The sequence below is a fragment of the Saccopteryx bilineata genome, chromosome 3 (assembly GCF_036850765.1).
Source record: "Saccopteryx bilineata isolate mSacBil1 chromosome 3, mSacBil1_pri_phased_curated, whole genome shotgun sequence".
NCBI classification, from domain to species: domain Eukaryota; kingdom Metazoa; phylum Chordata; class Mammalia; order Chiroptera; family Emballonuridae; genus Saccopteryx; species Saccopteryx bilineata.
This window is the reverse complement of record NC_089492.1, coordinates 84432779-84452552: the sequence shown is the minus strand read 5'-3', so window position 1 is coordinate 84452552 and position 19774 is coordinate 84432779. Positions and strand designations below refer to the sequence as shown.

Genomic DNA, 19774 nt, shown 5'->3' with positions numbered 1-19774 from the left:
GGTTGTTAAGAAGCTTGCCGTTATTTATTTTGTTTTCCTTCTTATGAAATCTTTCCCTTACTTATGGATACTATCAAGCTATTCTCTTGGTCTTTCATGAGCAGTTTTCCTGAGATAGGTCTAGGCATGGATTCCTTTTTATCCTGCTTTAATTATTTATGTTATGCTTCTAGATCAGTGATTTTTCAACCTTTTTGATCTCATAGCACACGTAAACTATAGTGTGTCCATAAAGTCATGGGGCACTTTTGACCGGTCACAGGAAAGCAACAAAAGACGATAGAAATGTGAAATCTGTACCAAATAAAAGGAAAACCCTCCCAGTTTCTGTAGGATGATGTGACAGCATGTGTGCATGCACAGATGATGACATAACACCGTGTATACAGCAGAGCAGCCCACAACCATGCCAGTTGAGATGTGACGGTACAGAGGAAAGTTCAGTGTGTTCTGTGATTCGCTAAATTCAAATCCGTGACCAAAGTGCAACGTGAATATTAGCGCGTTTATAACGAAGCACCACCACATAGGAATAACATTACTCGGTGGGATAAGCACTTGAAGGAAACCGGCAGTTTGGTGGAGAAACCCCATTCTGGTAGGCCATCAGTCAGTGACGAGTCTGTAGAGGCTATACGGGATAGCTACCTAAGGAGCCCTAAAAAATCTGTGCGTGAGCCCACATCGAACTGCACTGAATAGGTATGAAACTGGGAGTTTTCCTTTTATTTGGTGTAGATTTCACATTCCTATTGTCTTTTGTTGCTTTCCTGTAACCGGTCAAAAGGGCACCATGACTTTACGAACACATTATATTTACTATAATTCTCTGTAGCACACCAAATAATATATTTATTGATCTGACAAAAAAAAGTATAATTTTTTATTCATTCACAACAGATAACTATTGTTGAGACTGTTGTCATTTTTTTGACAATCTAAAGGGAAAGAGTTCAGTGCTCCTGAATAGATAGGGATTGCATGTTTTAAAAATTCTTATGGCATACCAGTTGAAAACCACTGCTCTAGATCTCGATCTTTTGGTTTGTAGTTTTCTTTCTAATATTTTATTTATTGATTTTTAAAGAGAGAGAAAGGTGGAGGAGGAGTGGGAAGCATCAACTCAGAGTATTTGCTTCTCATATGTGCCTTGACCGGGCAAGCCTGGGGCTTCAAACCAGCAACCACAGCATTCCAGACTGACAGTTTATCCGCTCTGCCACCCCAGGCCAGGCATTTGTAGTTTTCATCAATTCTCATATATGTAGTACTGTCAATTTTTCAAATACTTTTTTCCATTCTATTTTCTCCTTCTGGGTCTTCAATTAAGTATTCATTAGAACTCATTCTATCCTTCATGTTTCTGCTGAAGCACTCAAAATATTTAACCTTATATGTCTTTCTCATATTCTGGGTAAAATGGCTATGTATTCAAGGTTATGATTTCCCTTTTACACTATCTAAACTTCTGTTTAATCTTGTCATAGCATCTGTTTTCAGCAATTTTTATTATAATTTTTAGAACTCTTATTTTTTCAAATCTTTGTGTTTATTCCTAACTACCCCCATCCTTACAATTACATCTTTTATTTTTGAAATCATTTTATACATAGCTATTCCGTATTCTATTTTTGTGACAGTTTTCATGTAGTTCTAGGTCTTAATCTTTTCTTTCTGGTTTCTGCTGACTCTCATAGTAGCATACTGTCTGGTTTGTCAAGATAATCTTTGTAAGGTAGTACTGGATTTTAAATTGTAGGAATTCTATGAGCTTAAGGGAAATCCTTTCCCCTTAAGAGAGAGTACTTTTGCATGTAGTTGGGCCAGAGCCAGAGGTTAACCACATCCAGAATTGTGTAACTTTGTGCAGGTATTTCTAAATGTAGAATTTCTGGATTTTAGATTCTGTGCATATTAAAATTTTGCTGTATATTATAAAACTTTTCTTCTAACAAGATTATTCTAATTTAACCTCACCAGTATTTTAAAGTAATTTTTGCTTTTTCACTGCATAGTCCTATGATTATATTGCAATATTTGCTGGGTTTGTTTTCTTTAAATTTTAAAGTTTGGTTTTATTTGAAGCATTATTTATATAAATAGCCAACAATAATAACTCTGTGAGTGAGTGTGTGTGTGTGTGTGTGTGCGCGCGCGCTATTTTGATAGGCAAAATATGTTCATGGTTTAACTGGTATTTCTTACGTATTGATATCTTAGCATCTTTTTTTTTTTTTTTTTTTTTTTTCTGAAGCTGGAAACGAGGAGAGACAGACAGAGTCCCGCATGCGCCCGACCGGGATCCACCCGGCACGCCCACCAGGGGGCGATGCTCTGCCCACCAGGGGGCGATGCTCTGCCCCTCCGGGGCATCGCTCTGTCGCAACCAGAGCCACTCTAGCGCCTGGGGCAGAGGCCAAGGAGCCATCCCCAGCGCCCGGGCCATCTTGGCTCCAATGGAACCTCAGCTGCGGGAGGGGAAGAGAGAGACAGAGAGGAAGGAGAAGGGGAGGGCTGGAGAAGCAGATGGGCGCTTCTCCTGTGTGTCCTGGCCGGGAATCGAACCCGGGACTTCCGCACACCAGGCCGACACTCTACCACTGAGCCAACCGGCCACGGCCCCTTAGCATCTTTTTATAGTTAATCAGCTATAAACGGTCTATTAATTTCCTTTGCTCATGTTTCTCTTGGTGATACTTGTCTTTTTCCTTTTGATTTACAAAATCACATTTAATATGAATTTTTGGTCATAGCCTTCAGACATTTTGCCAAGTTAGTCATTTGTTTATATAAAAATATATTTTGGCCCTGGCCGGTTGGCTCAGCGGTAGAGCGTCGGCCTGGCGTGCGAGGGACCTGGGTTCGATTCCCGGCCAGGGGCACATAGGAGAAGTGCCCATTTGCTTCTCCACCCCCCCTCCTTCCTCTCTGTCTCTCTCTTCCCCTCCCGCAGCCGAGGCTCCATTGGAGCAAAGATGGCCCGGGCGCTGGGGATGGCTCCTTGGCCTCTGCCCCAGGCGCTAGAGTGTTTCTGTTCTCTGGTCGCGGCAAAGCGTCGCCCCTGGTGGGCGTGCCAGTGGGATCCCGGTCGGGCGCATGCGGGAGTCTGTCTGACTGTCTCTCCCCGTTTCCAGCTTCAGAAAAATACAAAAAAAAAAAAAAATATATATATATATATATATATTTTTTATGCCTGACCAATGGTGGCACAGTGGATAAAGCGTCGACCTGGAAATGCTGAGGTCGCCGGTTTAAAACCCTGGGCTTGCCTGGTCAAGGCACATATGGGAGTTGATGCTCCTGCTCCCCCCTTCTCTTTCCTCTCTCTCTCTCTCCCTCTCTCTCTCCTTTCTAAAAAAATAAATAAATACAATAAAAAAAATATTAAAAAAATTTTTTTTTGTTATTTACATTTAAAAACTTTGTATACTCAAATCTGTCATTATTTGAATACACTGTAACCTTCTGATTGTGAACAGATTTTCTGAAACTGCTGAACATTCAATCATAATATTTTTAGGTAACGCAAATTTAGATTGTTGAAAAGCTTCTCATGGGAAGAGAACAAGGGCCTCAGTACAATTTATATATAGATTTGAGTTTTTCTATTTTTTAAGTAAAATTTTGTATATGTATTATTTTTCATAAACTTCCACAGTTCTACTTGGGAAACAATCAAGTCTCATACGTAAAATGTAGTTTTAACATGGCAAATGGTTCACTTTTATAGACCTTGCTCTCTTTTTGCAGAGATGATAAATTATATTCTTTTATGATTTATGAATGAACAACACTTTCTTTGTTAGTCTTAGAAGAAATTTCTAAGAAACTTAAGTGTTACCTTCTTCACAGTGTGATATTTAAAGTACTTACAAGTATAGTTGTTGTGTTTTTCACTGCAGAGCAAGCTGTAGTTGAGATAGAAACAGGAATGTGAAAGAGAATAAAATGATTCTTTCATTCTGTTTTTTTGTAGGGCAGATGAAAAGGACTAAATGTGCTGAAATTGATGTTGAAACACCAGACTCCATTCTGGTTAATACAAATCTTCGAGCACTGATCAACAAACATACTTTTTCAGTCCTTCCTGGAGATTGCCAACAGCGATTGCTTTTACTGCTTCCAGAGGTGGATCGACAGGTGCGTCATTTTGATCATAAGCAGTTTTATACCCTGCTGAAGCTTACTTTACTTGTTTCATTTAGAACTTTTTAAGGCTTTTTAAATAACTTTGTATTTGTACTTAAGAGGTGATATTAAAGGTAGTAAACAAAAATAAGAATTTTTTATGTAAGTGTTCTTAATAGGTTGGCCCTGTAAAGTTTATAAAGGAAAAAACCTCTCTTGTCAAAATGTCACGGTTATAGAATAAAATTTGTCTAGCTATCATAGTAGGATGTAGGCATTCGTAGTATACAGTTCAGGAGGAAGAGTTGTCTTGTTTAAGGCATTACAGAGAGGTTTTGAATGGATTTTTTGAATTGATCAAGAATATTTATTATTTTGCTTGGCCTGTGGTGGCGTAGTGGATAAAGTAACAACCTGGAATGCTGAGGTCACCAGTTCAAAACCTTGGACTTGCCCAGTCAAGGCACATAATGATAATCAATGAACAACTAAAATGAAGCAACTATGAGTTGATACTTCTCGTTCCACTGCTCTCCCTCGCCTCTGTAAAATCAACAAATCTTTTAAAAAAGGAATATTATTTTTATTTCTATGTTAAATTTTTAAAATATTTATTGCTTTCATTATAAAGAACTTATAAAACCCAATATAAATTACATTTTTTTTTAAAAAAAAAAGGTTTTTTTAGGTCTTGTGTTTTATGCCCTTAAATAAAATTCTGTGATTTTTTTTTTTTAAAACCAGGACAGGAAATCCAAAATCTGTAATAAAAAGAAGACTCTTAAAACCTTTTGGCAAGATCTCATAGCATCACAAACCAAGTCAATATACAGATTGGGTGAAATATTTTGACCTGTGATATTTTTACTTTTAATATGTAGAGGATTTTCACAAGATGATAATAAAATAAGCAGCATCATAGAAAAATGAGCAAATGACAGGAATTAGCATTTTGTAGATGACAAATATAAATATTCAATAAACGTGCAAAAAGATGCACAACATTCTAGTACACAGGATAAAGGGAATTTTTACCATTTCAAACTCATTAGCTTGGCAAAAATTAAATAGAATATTAACATCTCTTGTTTGCTGGGTAAAAGGTACACTCATATTTCTAGTAAAAATGTGAATTGTTTTAGCCTTTTTAGAAAATAATAGTCATACCTTGCGATATGAGCAGACCAACATACAAATTTTTTAAGATACGAGCTGCGACTCTGTCCTTATTTTTGTTCGAGATCCAAGCAAAATTCCGAGATACAAGGTGTGATTTGGGAAGCTGCCGCTAGTTGATGCATTGGCGCACGGGTCCAGTATCAGCAGCACACCACCAGCATCTCGTTCTTTCTCACGTTACCCACAGACTCAAGTTGAATTTCGTGCGCTCATACTTGCATCATTTTTGCATTTTTTACTAACTTTTTTGTGTGCTATCATGGGGCCGAAGAATGTGAGTGTAAAGGACAGTAGTGAGAAGAAGAAGAGAATGATGCTGATAGAAGTAACGCAAGAAATAATAGAAAAATATGAGCGTGGTGTACGAGTGATTAACTGGCAAGGCTGTATGACCGCAATACATCTACAATTTGTACCATCCTTAAACAAAAGGATGCCATCAAAAGCGCAAATCCAGCAAAAGGAACTACAATTCTGTCCCAGTTAAGGACAAATATCCATGAAGAAATGGAGAAGCTCCTGCTGGTGTGGGTGAAAGAGAAAGAGTTGGCAGGAGATAGTGACAGAGACTGTAATATGCAAAAAGGCAGGTATTATTTACGGCGACTTGAAGAAGAAAGAACCGTCAACCTCAAAAGAGGCAGCAGAAGATACATTTAAGGCAAGTCACGGCTGGTTTGAAAATTTCAAGAAGAGATCTGGCATCCACTTGGTGGTGAGGCATGGTGAAGCTGCGAGTGCTGACGTTAAGGCAGCTGAGGAGGAATCGCACGTTTTGCTGCACTTATCGCAAAAGAAGGCTACATCCCCCAACATGTTTTCAACTATGACGAAACAGGATTGTTTTGGAAAAAAATGCCCCGGAGGACTTTAATCATCTCAGAGGAGAAGAAGCTGCCAGGCCATAAACCCATGAAGGACCGTCTGACCCCCTTGCATTTTGTGCAAATGCTAGCAGTGACTGTAAAGTAAAGCCACTGCTAGTGTATCGTTTTGAAAATCCTTGAGCTTTTAAGACTCACAAGATTCTTAAAGAAAACTGCAGATTATTAGGCGTGCCAATGCTAGGGCATGGGTTACACAGCAGTTTTTTATTAAATGGGTAAATCTTGTCTTTGACCCTGCGGTGAAGAAATATCTTCAAGAAAATAAACTCCCAATGAAAGCATTACTAATCCTTGATAATGCTCCAGCCCACCCACCTGGTCTTGAAAATGACATTCTCGATGAGTTTAAATTCGTGAAAGTCCTCTACCTCCCACCCAACACGACTTCAATCTTGCAACCTATGGATCAGCAGGTCATTTCCAACTTTAAAAAGCTTTACACAAAGCACTTGTTCCGCCGCTGCTTTGAGGTGACTGAGAATACAATTCTAACCCCTCAAGAATTTTGGAAAGATCACCACAACATCGTGATATGTTTACACATTATAGAATTGGCATGGCAAGAGGTTACAAGAAGAACCTTGAACTCGGCATGGTAAAGGTTATGGCTTGATGTTGTTGTAGACAGGGACTTCGAAGGATTTGAACCAGAGAACGAGACCGAGGTAGAAGCGTTGGAGGAGATTGTGTCCCTCGGAAAGTCGATGGGTTTGGAGGTAGATGAGGGTGACGTAAACAAGCTTGTTGAGGAACATGAGGAAGAATTCTCAACTGAGGAGTTGAAGGAGCTACAGATGATGCAACATACGGAGTTTCTGCAAGAGATTAGTAGTGAGGAGGAGGTAGAGTTGGAGGAAGTGATTTCTACAAGTGAAATTAAAGACATGCCGGCAATGTGGGAGAAGCTTTCAAGTTTCATTGAAAAGAAACACCCAGAAAAAGTTTCAACGGGTTGTGCTTCAGCACTTTTTAATGACACTTGTTTGTCACATTTCCGTAACATTTTAAAAGGCAGGCAAAAGCAAACCTCTTTGGATAGATTTTTATTCAAAAGTCCTGCAAGTGAAAGTGCCGCCAAAAAAGCAAAAATAGGTGATGATTAAATGAAAAATATATAATGTTAAGCTTAGGTTAAGTTTAAAGTTAAGAAAGTGCATTTTTTTAACAATTAAGTTTTTGTGGTTTCATTTTTAAGTAAAGAAAGTGCAATTTTAGTTTTGTTTAAAGAAAATGCAGTTTTAGTTTACATTTAGTGTTAAGAAAGTGCAGTTTAGGTTTACGTGTCTACAGTGCCTGCATCCCTTCCTCCCTCCCTCCTCCTCCGCCATTCACCTCCGTTAGCCACACTCGCCTGTCTCCAAGGTAAGAATACAGTACTAAATAACACTTTTTTTTCTTTTATTTCATATATTTTGTTATGCATTGGTAAAGTATACATGTGTGTTTCTTAATTAAATACATGTCTTTTTTTATAATTTAGGATGGTTTGGGGATGTTTCACAGGGCTGGAACGAATTAAATCTATTTCAGTTATTTTAAATGGGAGAAATTTGTTTGATATACAAGTTGACTGACTTACAAGCTCGGTTACAGAATGAATTAAACTCATATCCCAAGGTACCTCTGTATCTAGTTACACACAAATATTTCTTTGCTCTCAGAACCTATCCCTTAGAAATAAGCCCTGGCTGGTTGGCTCAGTGGTAGAGCATCGGCCTGGAGTGCAGGAGGCCCGGGTTCGACTCCCGGCCAGGGCACACAGGAGAAGCGCCTATCTGTTTCTCCACCCCCCCCTCCTTCCTCTCTGTTTCTCTCTTCCCCTCCCACAGCCAAGGCTCCATTGGAGCTGCAATTGCCCGGGCGCTGAGGATGGCTCTGTGGCCTCTGCCTCAGGCGCTGGAATGGCTCTGATTGTGGCAGAGTGACGCCCCAAGATGGGCAGAGCATCGCCCCCTGGTGGGCGTGCCGGGTGGATCCTGGTCAGGCGCATACAGGAGTCTGTCTGACTGCCTCCCCGTTTCCAACTTCAGAAAAATACAAAAGAAAAAATAAATAAATAAATAAATAAATTAAATTAAATAAAAAGAGATATAAAACTCTCATATATTTATTAAAGTGCTTAGTATAGCTTTGTTGATTATGGATAACAAAGTACAATATATTAATAGGAAATTGTTAAGTGAATTGAGGTACATTATACAGTCAAATAATATGCAGGTATTACAAAGGTACTAAAATTATGCCTACTGATTTGGAGAGATTTCCCCAGTATATTACATGAGCCAAGTAAGATTCAGAGCAGTGTATGTAACTTAGTCACAGTTTTTATAAAACAGATAACAAACCTCTCAGAAGAAAAACTCTTACGTATTTGTTTGCAGATGATTTTTTTGAGTATAAATCAATGGGGCATAGAATTGAAATGAGAGGAAAAAGAGAAAAGAGGTAAAGAGGAAATACATTTATTAGGAAAAAGATTACATTATAACAGAAATATCCATAATAAGCAGCATGGTATGAGATAGTCATCTTTCTGTAAAATTGAACATACATGCATTCTTTTCTATAAAGAAAAGAAAGTCAACTTCTACATGCTACATTTGGCTTTCTTTGTAAGTTTTCTTTTGCTCATTCTTTGACTCAGGTTGGTCCAGATGGTCTGATGAAGTTAAATGGCTCAGCCCTTAACAATGAGTTCTTCACTTCTGCAGCCCAAGGCTGGAAGGAAAGACTCTCAGAAGGTAAGTGTTCAGCCTTAATTTCCTAATGTGGGTGCATACTTGGAGCCACTATGAGGTGTGTTGGCACCTCGGCGCCTCAATGGATGTTTGAACAGTTTTGTAAGGCAAAGGACAGTATGTTTCCACAGGGTAGGATACCTAGCCTTTGTAAAATACATTGCAAGACTTTTTTTTCATCCTGAGCCTGTGTAAACAGGTTTGGCTCCAGACGGAATCTAACAATATGTTTCTTTTGAGGATTTAAAGTCACCTGGGAAACTGTAAAAGTACATTTGTTTAGGCCGTTATATCTAAAGATTCTGATTAATTCTAGATTAATTCCTAGGAACTAAAATTTAATAAGCTCCATAAAAGTAGAGTGTCAAATTAGAGTTATTTCATGGCGCTGTGAATTATGGTTTGGTAAGCAGTGAGACAAGCTCTTTATTACTGTCCAACCTTAGTAAAACCAACAGTAAAAAGAATCACTAAGAACTTTAAAAAAACACACAAACTGTTTTATTGAAAAATGTTTACGTACTATAAAACTCACCTGTTGGAAGTGTACATTTCAGTGCATTCAGAGCATTTTAATAAATAAAGATTATGGCTGATTCCTGGCCAGATAGTTTGGTTGGTTGGAGCATCATCCCAGAGCGCAGAAATTGCAATTTGATCCCCAGTCGGGGCACACACAGAAACAGATCTATGTTTCTCTCTCTCTCTCCCTCCCTTTCTCTCTCACTAAAGTCAATACATTAAAAAAAATTTTTAGAAGGATGATTGAGAATTGCTGATTTGCCATGTATGCCTTGTTATCTGATTATGATCTAACAGTTACCAATAATAAATTATGAAGTGTAAAAGTGACTGATTGCTTTTGCACAGCATGTACTATCTATTAGTCATATTAGCAGTTTTATTTTTATTCAATTTGAGAGATACAGAAACATATTAGCAGTTCTTTTTTAATTTTTATTTATTTATTTTTGAGAAAAAGGAAAGGAGGGAGAGAGATCAAGATAAAGAGAAATATCCATCTGTTCATGGCTGTGCCCTGACTGGGGATTGAACCCACAACCTTTGCATTTTGGGACAACAGTCTGACCAACCAAGCTATCCAGTCATTTGTTCTGTTAATTTTTCCATTGATTTGAGAGACAGAGAAGCATAAACTCATTTCCCTTAGTTCTAGTTGTGCACTCATTGATTGCTTTTCCTACATTCCCTGACAGGGAATTGAACCTGTGACCTTGATGACACTTTATATACTGAGTCACTTGGCTAGGGCCCTAATTGATCTAGGATGGTGCTTGAGCTTCAGTTTGTCTTTCTTTTTTTCTTTCTTCTTCTTTTTTTAAAATTTTTATTAAATTTATTGAGGTGTCTATTGTCCATTGGGATGTCCTCTTTGGAGAAGTGTCTATTCAGGTCCTTTGCCCATTTTTTACACTGTTTTTTCAGGGTTGAGTTGTATAAGTTTTTTTAGATTTTTGGATATTAACTCGTTATCAGATGTGTCATTGATAAATAATGTTCTCCCCTTTAGTGGGTTGTCTTTTCATTTTGTTGATGGTTTCCTTTGCTGTGCAAAAACTTTTTTAGTTTGATATAGTCCCGTTTGTTTTTCTTTTTATTTCTCTTGCCTGAGAAGGTATGCCAGAAATATTATTGCTATGAGAAATGTCCAAGTTTTACTGCCTATGTTTTCTAATAGGATTTTTATGGTTTAATTCATTTTTAGTTTATTCTTTTTTGAGGGACAGAGACAGAGAGGGACAGATAGGGACAGACATACAAGAAGGGAGAGAGATGAGAAGCATAAATTCTTCTTACAGCTTTCCCATATGTGCCTTGACCCCAGAGGATTGCAGCAGAGCAAGTGACCCCTTGCTCAAGCCAACGACCGTGGGCTTAAGCTGGTGAGCCTTGCTCAGACCAGAGGAGCCCATGCTCAAGCTGGCAACCTTGGGGTTTTAAACCTGGGTCCTCCTCCGCGTCCCAGTCCAATGCTCTATCCACTGTGCCACCGTCTGGTCAGGCTAGTTTATTTTTGTATATGGTGTAACATAGTGGTCTAGTTTTTTGTTTTGTTTTTTTTTTGCACATATCTGTCCAATTTGCCCAACACCATCTATTAAATAGACTGTCTTTACCCCGTTGTATATTCTTGCCTCTTTTTTCAAATATTAATTGACCATAAAGGAATGGGTTTATTTCTGGGCTCTCTATTCTTTTCTGTTGATCTCATCTGTTTTTGTGTCCATACTGGACTATTTTCATTACCATAGCTTTGTCATATAGTTTGGTATTAGGTATTATGATTCCTGCAACTTTGTTCTTTCTCAAGATTGCTGTTGCTGTTTGGGGTCTTTTGTGGTTCCATAAGATTTTTTGGAATATTTGTTCTCTTTCTGTAAAGTATGCCATTGATACCTTGATAGCAATTGTGTGGAATCTATACATTGCTTTGGGAAGTATAGACAGCCAAATTCCTTTTTTTTGTACTCATATGCTCAGGACTGTGATTTTCGCTGTTCTCTAAATCTTTTCCCTTTCCCTTTTCTCTCTCCCAGGAAGTTTTAAACTTCAAGTCAGCCATTTCTACCTCTTATTCTTAGTGTCTTAAGTATAAAAGGGAGCAACCTTTCTGAGCCACAACTTTGAAGATGGCCTGCCAAGCACATTAACTGTTCTCTGCTGATGGAGTGGGAAGGATTAAGGTGGTTGGTAGTGTATGCAAATAAATGGCATATTCAAAGTAGCTGGGTCTTTGGCTTGTTGCCTGCTTTGTTGTTAGAGCAAAAGACTGGTGCAATTAGAAAACTGACAACTCCAAAATAACTCCCTACCTTTGCACTGGAATCTCAAATGCCTTTAATCAGGGCCAGCACTGTTCATTATGCAGTTTGAGATGAAGTCCTAAAGTACACGTTGCTTTAGAGAAAACATAATTTTAAAATAATAAAATGTCCAGTGGCACTATTTACTGAAAGATCATGAGTATTTTTCCAATGAAAAGCTGTTACAAATTCAAGGTTGGTGATAAAGGTGATAAAAGAACTCTGTAGGGACTCTGATGTTTGGAGAGGGAGGAGGAACTACAAGGAAAATTCAGAGGCCCAATTGGCCTCAACTGTGTACTGAAAAGTACACGGCCTAGTGTACAAGTGTTTTTATTTCAGCTAATGGCACTTAGATGCTCCAGTACAGTGAGGAATTTGGGCAAATTTCTATTGTTTTCACAGGATAGCATTCTGACTCTTTCATGAGTCTTTCTTGATTTATAAATAGTTAAAAGTTGTGAACAGCATATTTGTATTGATTTTTTTGTGTGTGTGTATGTGTGTACATTATAGGTGAGTTTACACCTGAGATGCAGGTGAGAATTCGACAGGAGATTGAGAAGGAGAAAAAAGTAGAGCCATGGAAAGAACAATTCTTTGAAAGCTACTATGGTCAGAGGTAATGTCACGACAGGTTCTGTTCATGCTCACATATCATGCAGTGCTTCATCCTACTGCCTTTCTGGAAGTTTAGGTCCTCAATTTCCTTTGATTTTTTTTCGCTAATTCTTCTTTTCCTAGAAATTTTTTTCTCTTTATGAATCCCAAATGCACAGAGTTGGATTACTTATAATCCTTAATTCTTAAAACATAACCATTGTGGGTGGAAGATTTACTTTAAAAAAAAAAAGATTTTTTTTGCCTGACCATGTGGTGTTACAGTGGATAGAGCATCGGACTGGGATACAGAGGACCTAAGTTCAAAACCCCGGGGTCACTGGCTTAAGTGCAGGCTCACCAGCTTGAGCGGGGTCGCTGGCTTGAGCATGGAATCATAGATGACCCCATGGTCGTTGGCTTGAAGCCCAAGGTCGCTGGCTTGAGCCCAACATCGCTGGCTTGAGCAAGGGATCACTCACTCTGCTCTAGCCCCCTGGTCAAGGCACATATGAGAAAGCAGTCAATGAACAACTAAGGTACCACAACAAACACTTGATGCTTCTCATCTCTCTCCCTTGCTATCTGTTCCTATCTGTCCCTCTCTCTGTCTCTGTCACACATACTCACAAAAAATTTTTTAATTATCTTGAATTAGATTGGCTTTTCTTCTGATAACTTTATAAGATATAAGAATATAGAAGTTCTATATATTTCTTATAGTTCATTTTAATCCCACAGTATGAGAACTTATCAAGAATTACTAAGGAATCCTTAAGAATCCTGTAATAAGGACTGTTATATCCAATTAAAAAAAATTTTTTCCATTGATTTGAGAGAGAGAAAGAGAGAGTGTGTGAGAGATGGGAAGGGGGGGAGAGAAACATCAACTTGTTGTTCCAAATAGTGGTGCACTCATTGGTTGCTTCTTGTATGTGCCCTGACTGGTGATTGAGCCCACTACCTTGGCGCACTGGGATGATACTCTATCCACTGAGACACCTGGCCAGGGCTCCAATGTATAATTAATCAACCTCTTCTCTATAGAGGACACTCTGGGAGATTTATATAGCTGAAGCTAGATTTAAATTCTATTCTCAAGGGTCTGTAGTCTAAATCAGTTTTTTTCTAACAAATTCAAGTGAAGTCCTAACATGGGACATTTAAATAGGTGACAGTGGAGCTGTGTTGTTTGAAATAAGATTGAACACACAGACTCTTAATTGTTTGTTAGTCTCCTTTCCTTCCTTCTGCATACCTAATGGCAGGCCTTAAGGAGACCTCATAACCACAGCTTGAGAACTATTGCTGTCTTCCTTATCTCCAAGTAGTGTTCATTGACCCCCTTCATAGTCATTTAGGAAATGATTCCTATTGAGATTAAGAGTCTCATATACTGATTTTTCTATATTCTTGGTATGAGGTTTGAGTTCTTCTATAGAAATGATGGTGTGTATATATACATTTAGACCATTGTTACATATATCAGCTATTCCATAAATACTGTTCATTCTCTCCTCATTAGGCAATTAGAGCATTATAGCAGTTCTTGTATCCTTTAGTTTTAGCACTTTTTGCCAGCTTTTATAGAAGGACTGCTTTTGATTGCTGTCCAGTTTTGTCCTTAGCCATTGCATCTCATCAGTGCAGTACTGATTATTTGAAGTCACCAAAGAAGGCTGCCTGTTTTTGCCTATTCAATAATATTCTAGAATGTGTAGGCCGGAAACCGAACTCATAGGCCAGGAATGGAACCCAGGTCTCCCAAGTGGGAGGCAAGAATCCTACCACTGAACCATCAGTGTTTCCCATTAAACAGCATTCAAAAACCTTAGGAGAAGTCTCTAGTTACCCCTATAGAGTATCCGAGCTCTTAGCCAGGCTACACTATGAAAGTCTCAATTGGCCTTTACCCCAAGGATAGCTCAGAGGCACTGGATCTCAGAATTATAGAGCTATACCAACTGAACTTTAAATAGGCTTTCCAAATGCTCATTTATAATTCTCAACCTCTGGATAACATTGACAGCTGACCCCCCTACTATTTCCTCAGGGTCTCTGGTTTTTTTGGCTAGTCTTTCTACAGGTGCTGCAGAAGAGAGTTGATCACAGTCTAACCAGGCATCCCCAAACTACGGCCACGGGCCACATGTGGCCCCCTGAGGCCATTTATCCCCCCCCAGCACTTCCGGAAGGGGCACCTCTTTCATTGGTGGTCAGTGAGAGGAGCACTGTATGTGGCGGCCCTCCAACGGTCTGAGGGACAGTGAACTGGCCCCCTGTGTAAAAAGTTTGGGGACCCCTGGAAACCCACAATCTCGGTGCGTGTGTCTTGGCCTTCTTTTAGTTCTTTTTTGGGTAGCCCGTGATTCATGTCTCCAAACAATGTGGCCCCTTTATAACAGGAAATACTAATAATAATTAACATTATTGAACTTCTATTATGGGCTAGCTACTGTTCTAAGTACTTTACGTATATTAACTTAATCATCATACCAACACTAGGAAATGATTAAGCTCAGTGCACAATTGAAGAACCTAAGATATAGAAAGCTAACTTAGTATCACATGGATAGTCTGTATCAGCCAGGATTTGAATCTAGGCACCCTGGCTCCAGAGCCTTCACTAATAATAGTGAAGATACTATATAAAGAATACCTTCTATGTGTCAGGTTCTTCTAGGCATTGCTTCATAATGCTTTCAGTAACATGGACCGTTTCTCAACTAGAATATTTTTTCTTCCACCTTTTAGTTCTGGCCTGAGCCTTGAGGATTCAAAGAAATTGACCGCTTCACCCAATGATCCCAAAGGAAAGGAAACCCCAACTGAGCAACCAAAATCCATGCTTCCTTCAGAGGCCTCTCCTGTCAGTATAGTCCCCGTAATTCTCGAGGAGGAAGCTAAAGAAGTAGTGCATATGCCATCACCAGTCAGAAAAGAAGAGCGTGAAAGCCGAGATAAGGTGCAGCCAAACTCGAACTCCACTGAGCCGCTACTTTCCTGTGCTGCTGACATGAACGAGTTGAGCAGCGTTCTTCCCATCAAGTGCCCGAAGGATGAGGAGGTCTTGGAACAGAAGCCAGTTGCTTCTGCCGAACAGGAATCTGAAAAAGAGAATTATCTCACTGCAGCTTCTAATTATAACAAAAATGAAAGCCAAGAAGCTTTAGTTAAATCTCCAAGCAAACCCAAAAGTCCTGAAGTGGAGAAACCAGAAATGAAGCCTATAATAGAAGCTGTTCCACAGGAGACCTCTATGAAAGAGCCTTCATCAACTCTGGTTGATCACAGCCCAGAAAGCCTCAAGAGGAAATCTTCTCTCACCCAAGAGGAGGACCCGATGAGCTGGGAGAAAAGGCCGCGTTTCACTGAGAATCGTCAGCACCAGCAGCCATTTCAAGTCTCTCCACAGCCCTTTCTCAACAGAGGGGACAGGATCCCAGTGCGGAGAGTACCGCCTCTCAAGGTAAGCGAATGGGAAGAACTGAAAGAAAGAAATGACCTAAACACTAAGTTTTTGGTCATAGCTATCAAATTTCAAGTAATTTGTGGTATTTCTTAATGCAGAAGCAGTTGTATATATTTCATATACTGTGATCTCTTACTAATAAACAGCCATTTAGAACTGCATTCCTACAGATCTTTGTTGGTGTTTGAATATGTAAGATACCTAGATATCTGATGTAAAATACCTCCACCCACACCCCTGCTGGCTACTATTGTCTCTTAAGACTGTTGTGGAAATTATTCTGTCTCTTGAGGCTATTTGTGTAACCAAGAGATCATATATTTGTACCAAGAGCCATTATATTTAAGTGTACCTTGGCCTTTTTCTTACTGCTGTAACTTATTGGATGTTGTGTGGGTCAAGAGCCACCTTTAGTTCCATCCTTTTAAAGGAAGTGTGAGTGGCTACCATAGTCACTGTTGGTTGCTTGAAGGACATTGGTGAGATGAAATAGTCTTGTTAAGCTCTGCTGCTTAGGATATGTCATTAATTTCCTTTTTAACCTTACATTGCTATGTGTCAAATCTTTTAAATTCCTATAGCAGTCTGTCTATTTCAGCATATAAAGACTGCATCTGATCAGTACTGTACCCTTTGGAAAAAAATCACATTTATATTTGTGATATAAAGATTAATACTTGGTCTTCTTAATATCAGTTTTTAGTCCTTTCATTCATTTAATAAATAGTATGTATTAATACTTTTTAATAATAGTATTTATTAATATCATTTTATTTATTATGGGCACTAGGTATTCATTCATATTAGGACCTAAGTAGAAAAATAAGCCATATAGAAATAATCCCCCTCCTTTTTTTAATTTAACTTAGTTCTAACAGGAAATATCTTTTGGAAACATTCAGTTACTAGTACTTGACCCATTTCATGCACCATATGACTCTCTCATTTTGCTTTCCTCATTACTTTTTATTTTTAAGATAATATGGTTTCGGTACTTAACTAATCTCTTTATTTTTTGATAATTTTTTACTCAGTCATGCTTTGCCAGATATTAGAAACCTTTCTGTAATAAATGTCAATGAGAACTAATCTCCAGACCTGAGAGATGAGTTACAGTTTAGGTTTTACTTTATATAAATGACACTTGGTAAGAGCCATCATTTGTTTCCTCATCTGTAAAGAGGCTGAGTTACATCATAGTCTGCTAATCCAAAGACGCTCAAGGCTGAAAACTTAAATCCACTTTGATCAAGTTAATACTATTTAACTTTTTCCCTTTTACTTCTCATTCCTCATACCCCCAAAAAAGACTTGCTACCAGAAGTTGCTTTAGTAACTCTAATTTTACCTTAAGACTCTTACTTCAAATTCCACTTTCTTAGTCAAAGCTTAATTTATGATAAATCAATACCTTTTAGACCTGTGATGGTACAGTGGATAAAGCGTCAAGCCTGGAATGCTAAGGTCATCCGTTCAAAACATTGGGCTTGCCTGGTCAAGGCAAATACAAGAAGCAACTACTACAAGTTTATGCTTCCCTCACCCTTCTCTCTAAAATTAGTTTTAAAAAAATACCTTTTAAACAAAATTTAAGTAGAACAAACTTTGAATTTTATTACAAATATTATACATGTATATATGCACATATGTATGTTATATATACTACAATATAATGTGTGTTCATATACGGAAGGGGAGATGGAAATCTTCAATACACATTGTATTTTTTTTTCCATTCAATACACGTTTCAAAAGAAGAAAAATAATTTTTTTTCTTTTTACATGAAAGGAGGGGAGATAGTAAGACAGACTTCTGTGTGAACTCCCCAGGATCCACCCAGTAACCTCTATCTGGGGTTGATGCTTGAGTCAGTTGGGCTATCCTCAGAGCCCAGGGCTGAGGCTCGAAATGATCCAGCCAATGGCTGTGAGACTTAAAAGAGAGAGAGAAGAGGGAAAGGGAGGGGAAGTGAAGTAGATGGTTGCTTCTTGTGTGTGCCCTGACCGGGGAATCAAACCAGGGACGTCCGTACGCCGGGCCAATGTTCTACCCACTGAGCCAACTGGTGAGGACCAAGAAGAAAATCTTAATTCCTTTTCTATACCAGGTAGGGCTTATCAGCAAAAATTAAACCATTTTCGGTGCCTTTGAGTGGTACTGTACTTAAAAAGAAAGTATAATCTCATTTATTCCACATAAAAAGATAACAGGGCTATTTACATAAATAACAAGTATTTTAATAAGTTTAAAACTTTTCATTTTAACCACCTTTAATGATTATTCTTATTCAACATGTTATTTCAGTCATTATAATAGATATAATTTATTGTGCTAGGTATGTTTTTACACTCACGGTTATTCTAATACAAGGTTGTTGTCACCTGAATAGCTGTACTTTTTTTACTTTCTTGTATTTTTTAGTTTAACCTATTTTTTTCCTGCATTAGTGATCCCTTCTAGATGATAATTACCAAGAGGCGATACTGCTTTCTTACTATGGGCAGCTTCTAAATTACTGTGGACAGTTAAATGTAATATAGGTTCATTTTAAATTTTAAGAGAGATTTTGTATATCTCACGATGTGAAGTGTGTGGACTTTCTGACAACTGTTAACAGTCCTGCAGCTCTAACATCTGAACGACAGGATCCAGTTTTTCAGGACTGCTGGCCTGTTCAGAAATGGGTACTACAAATAACAATCTTTAGTGACTATTATTCTTAATTTAAGGAGTCCCAGAAAAATGACATGCATTTTCTTAGAGCACTGTAACTTTTTTTTTTTAAGTTAAATGTCCTAGACCATCTGCAAACTCTCACCAACCACTAGAAGGGTCTGGATCTTGATGAATTCTAATTAACACCAGTAGTTCTCAAAGTATTGGTCAAACAGGAATCAGTTTCTTTCCAATATGGTATTTTTTTTTGTTTAATTTTTCATTAGTTTATTGGTATAATGATTGTATTTAAATATGTAGTAAGGTTATGAGGTTTAGTAGTTTTTAAGATTTTTTTTCCTTTTTAAAAAAATTTAAAGTTTTTTCAGTTACAGCTTACATTCAATATTATTTTGTATTAGTTTCAGGTGTACATCATAGTGGTTAGACAATCATATACTTTACAAAGTGTTCTCACTGATATTTCCAGCAGCACCCAACTGGCAGCATACATAGTACAATATTATTGACTGTGTTTCCTAGGCTGTACTTTATAGCCCCATAACTATTTTGTAACTACCAGTCTATACTTCTCAATCCCTTCACCTTGACCCAGTTTCCTCACCCCCTCCCACATATGACATATGATATGAAAATCAATGGTTTCAAACCTGATGATACATCAGAATCTCACAAGAAGCTTTTTGGAAAAGTACTTTTCCCACGACAGGTTCTGATTTGTAAATTTTGGGATAGTTCTCAGAGAATATGTATTTTTCAAAAGCTCCCCAGGTTAAGTATAATACCATCCAGGGATGGGAGTGACCAGTGAACATTATACGCATTACATTCATACTCCGTCATGTGGATGGGCAGAGTAAGGTGCACCTGCGGAGCACATGTACACTCTTCCTCTTGGTGTGATTTAGAAGCCACTGTAGTTTGAGATAACTCAGCCTATACACTTAATTGTGCAGACTTGCACTCACAGGTGCACACATAGAACAAGAGAGAGCAAGACTTGCCCCCTAAACATTTGTAGTACAGCTTACAAGTAGCAAAAGACAGATGTGTTATGTTACTCCCCTCTTTCTGCTTGTTTCCTCTCTCACACATTTGAAAATGCAGATACGGTAGAAAGGTTTATATCTTAAACAATAAGCAGTTGTGAGTAGTTATGACCTTAGGAGAAAGTTGAGAAGAGGTGAGAGTGGATATTGAGTGAGGAGTGCCTTTGGCACCAGAAAAGGAGGTGTAAGGACCCTAGAAACAAAATTGTGTTGCTATCT

At 38.3% G+C, this 19774-nt stretch overlaps 1 protein-coding gene across 3 annotated transcripts in view; it reads left to right on the top strand.

Moving 5' to 3' along the window:
* The window catches only part of ASXL2 (ASXL transcriptional regulator 2), a 121933-nt gene that overhangs the window by 91163 nt on the left and 10996 nt on the right, over positions 1-19774 (top strand). For all 3 annotated transcript variants that reach the window (XM_066266646.1, XM_066266645.1, XM_066266647.1), the window contains 4 exons: positions 3977-4140; positions 8839-8935; positions 12274-12379; positions 15112-15826. In XM_066266646.1, coding sequence (XP_066122743.1) covers positions 3977-4140; positions 8839-8935; positions 12274-12379; positions 15112-15826 — 1082 coding nt within the window. The remainder of the gene's footprint in view (positions 1-3976; positions 4141-8838; positions 8936-12273; positions 12380-15111; positions 15827-19774) is intronic.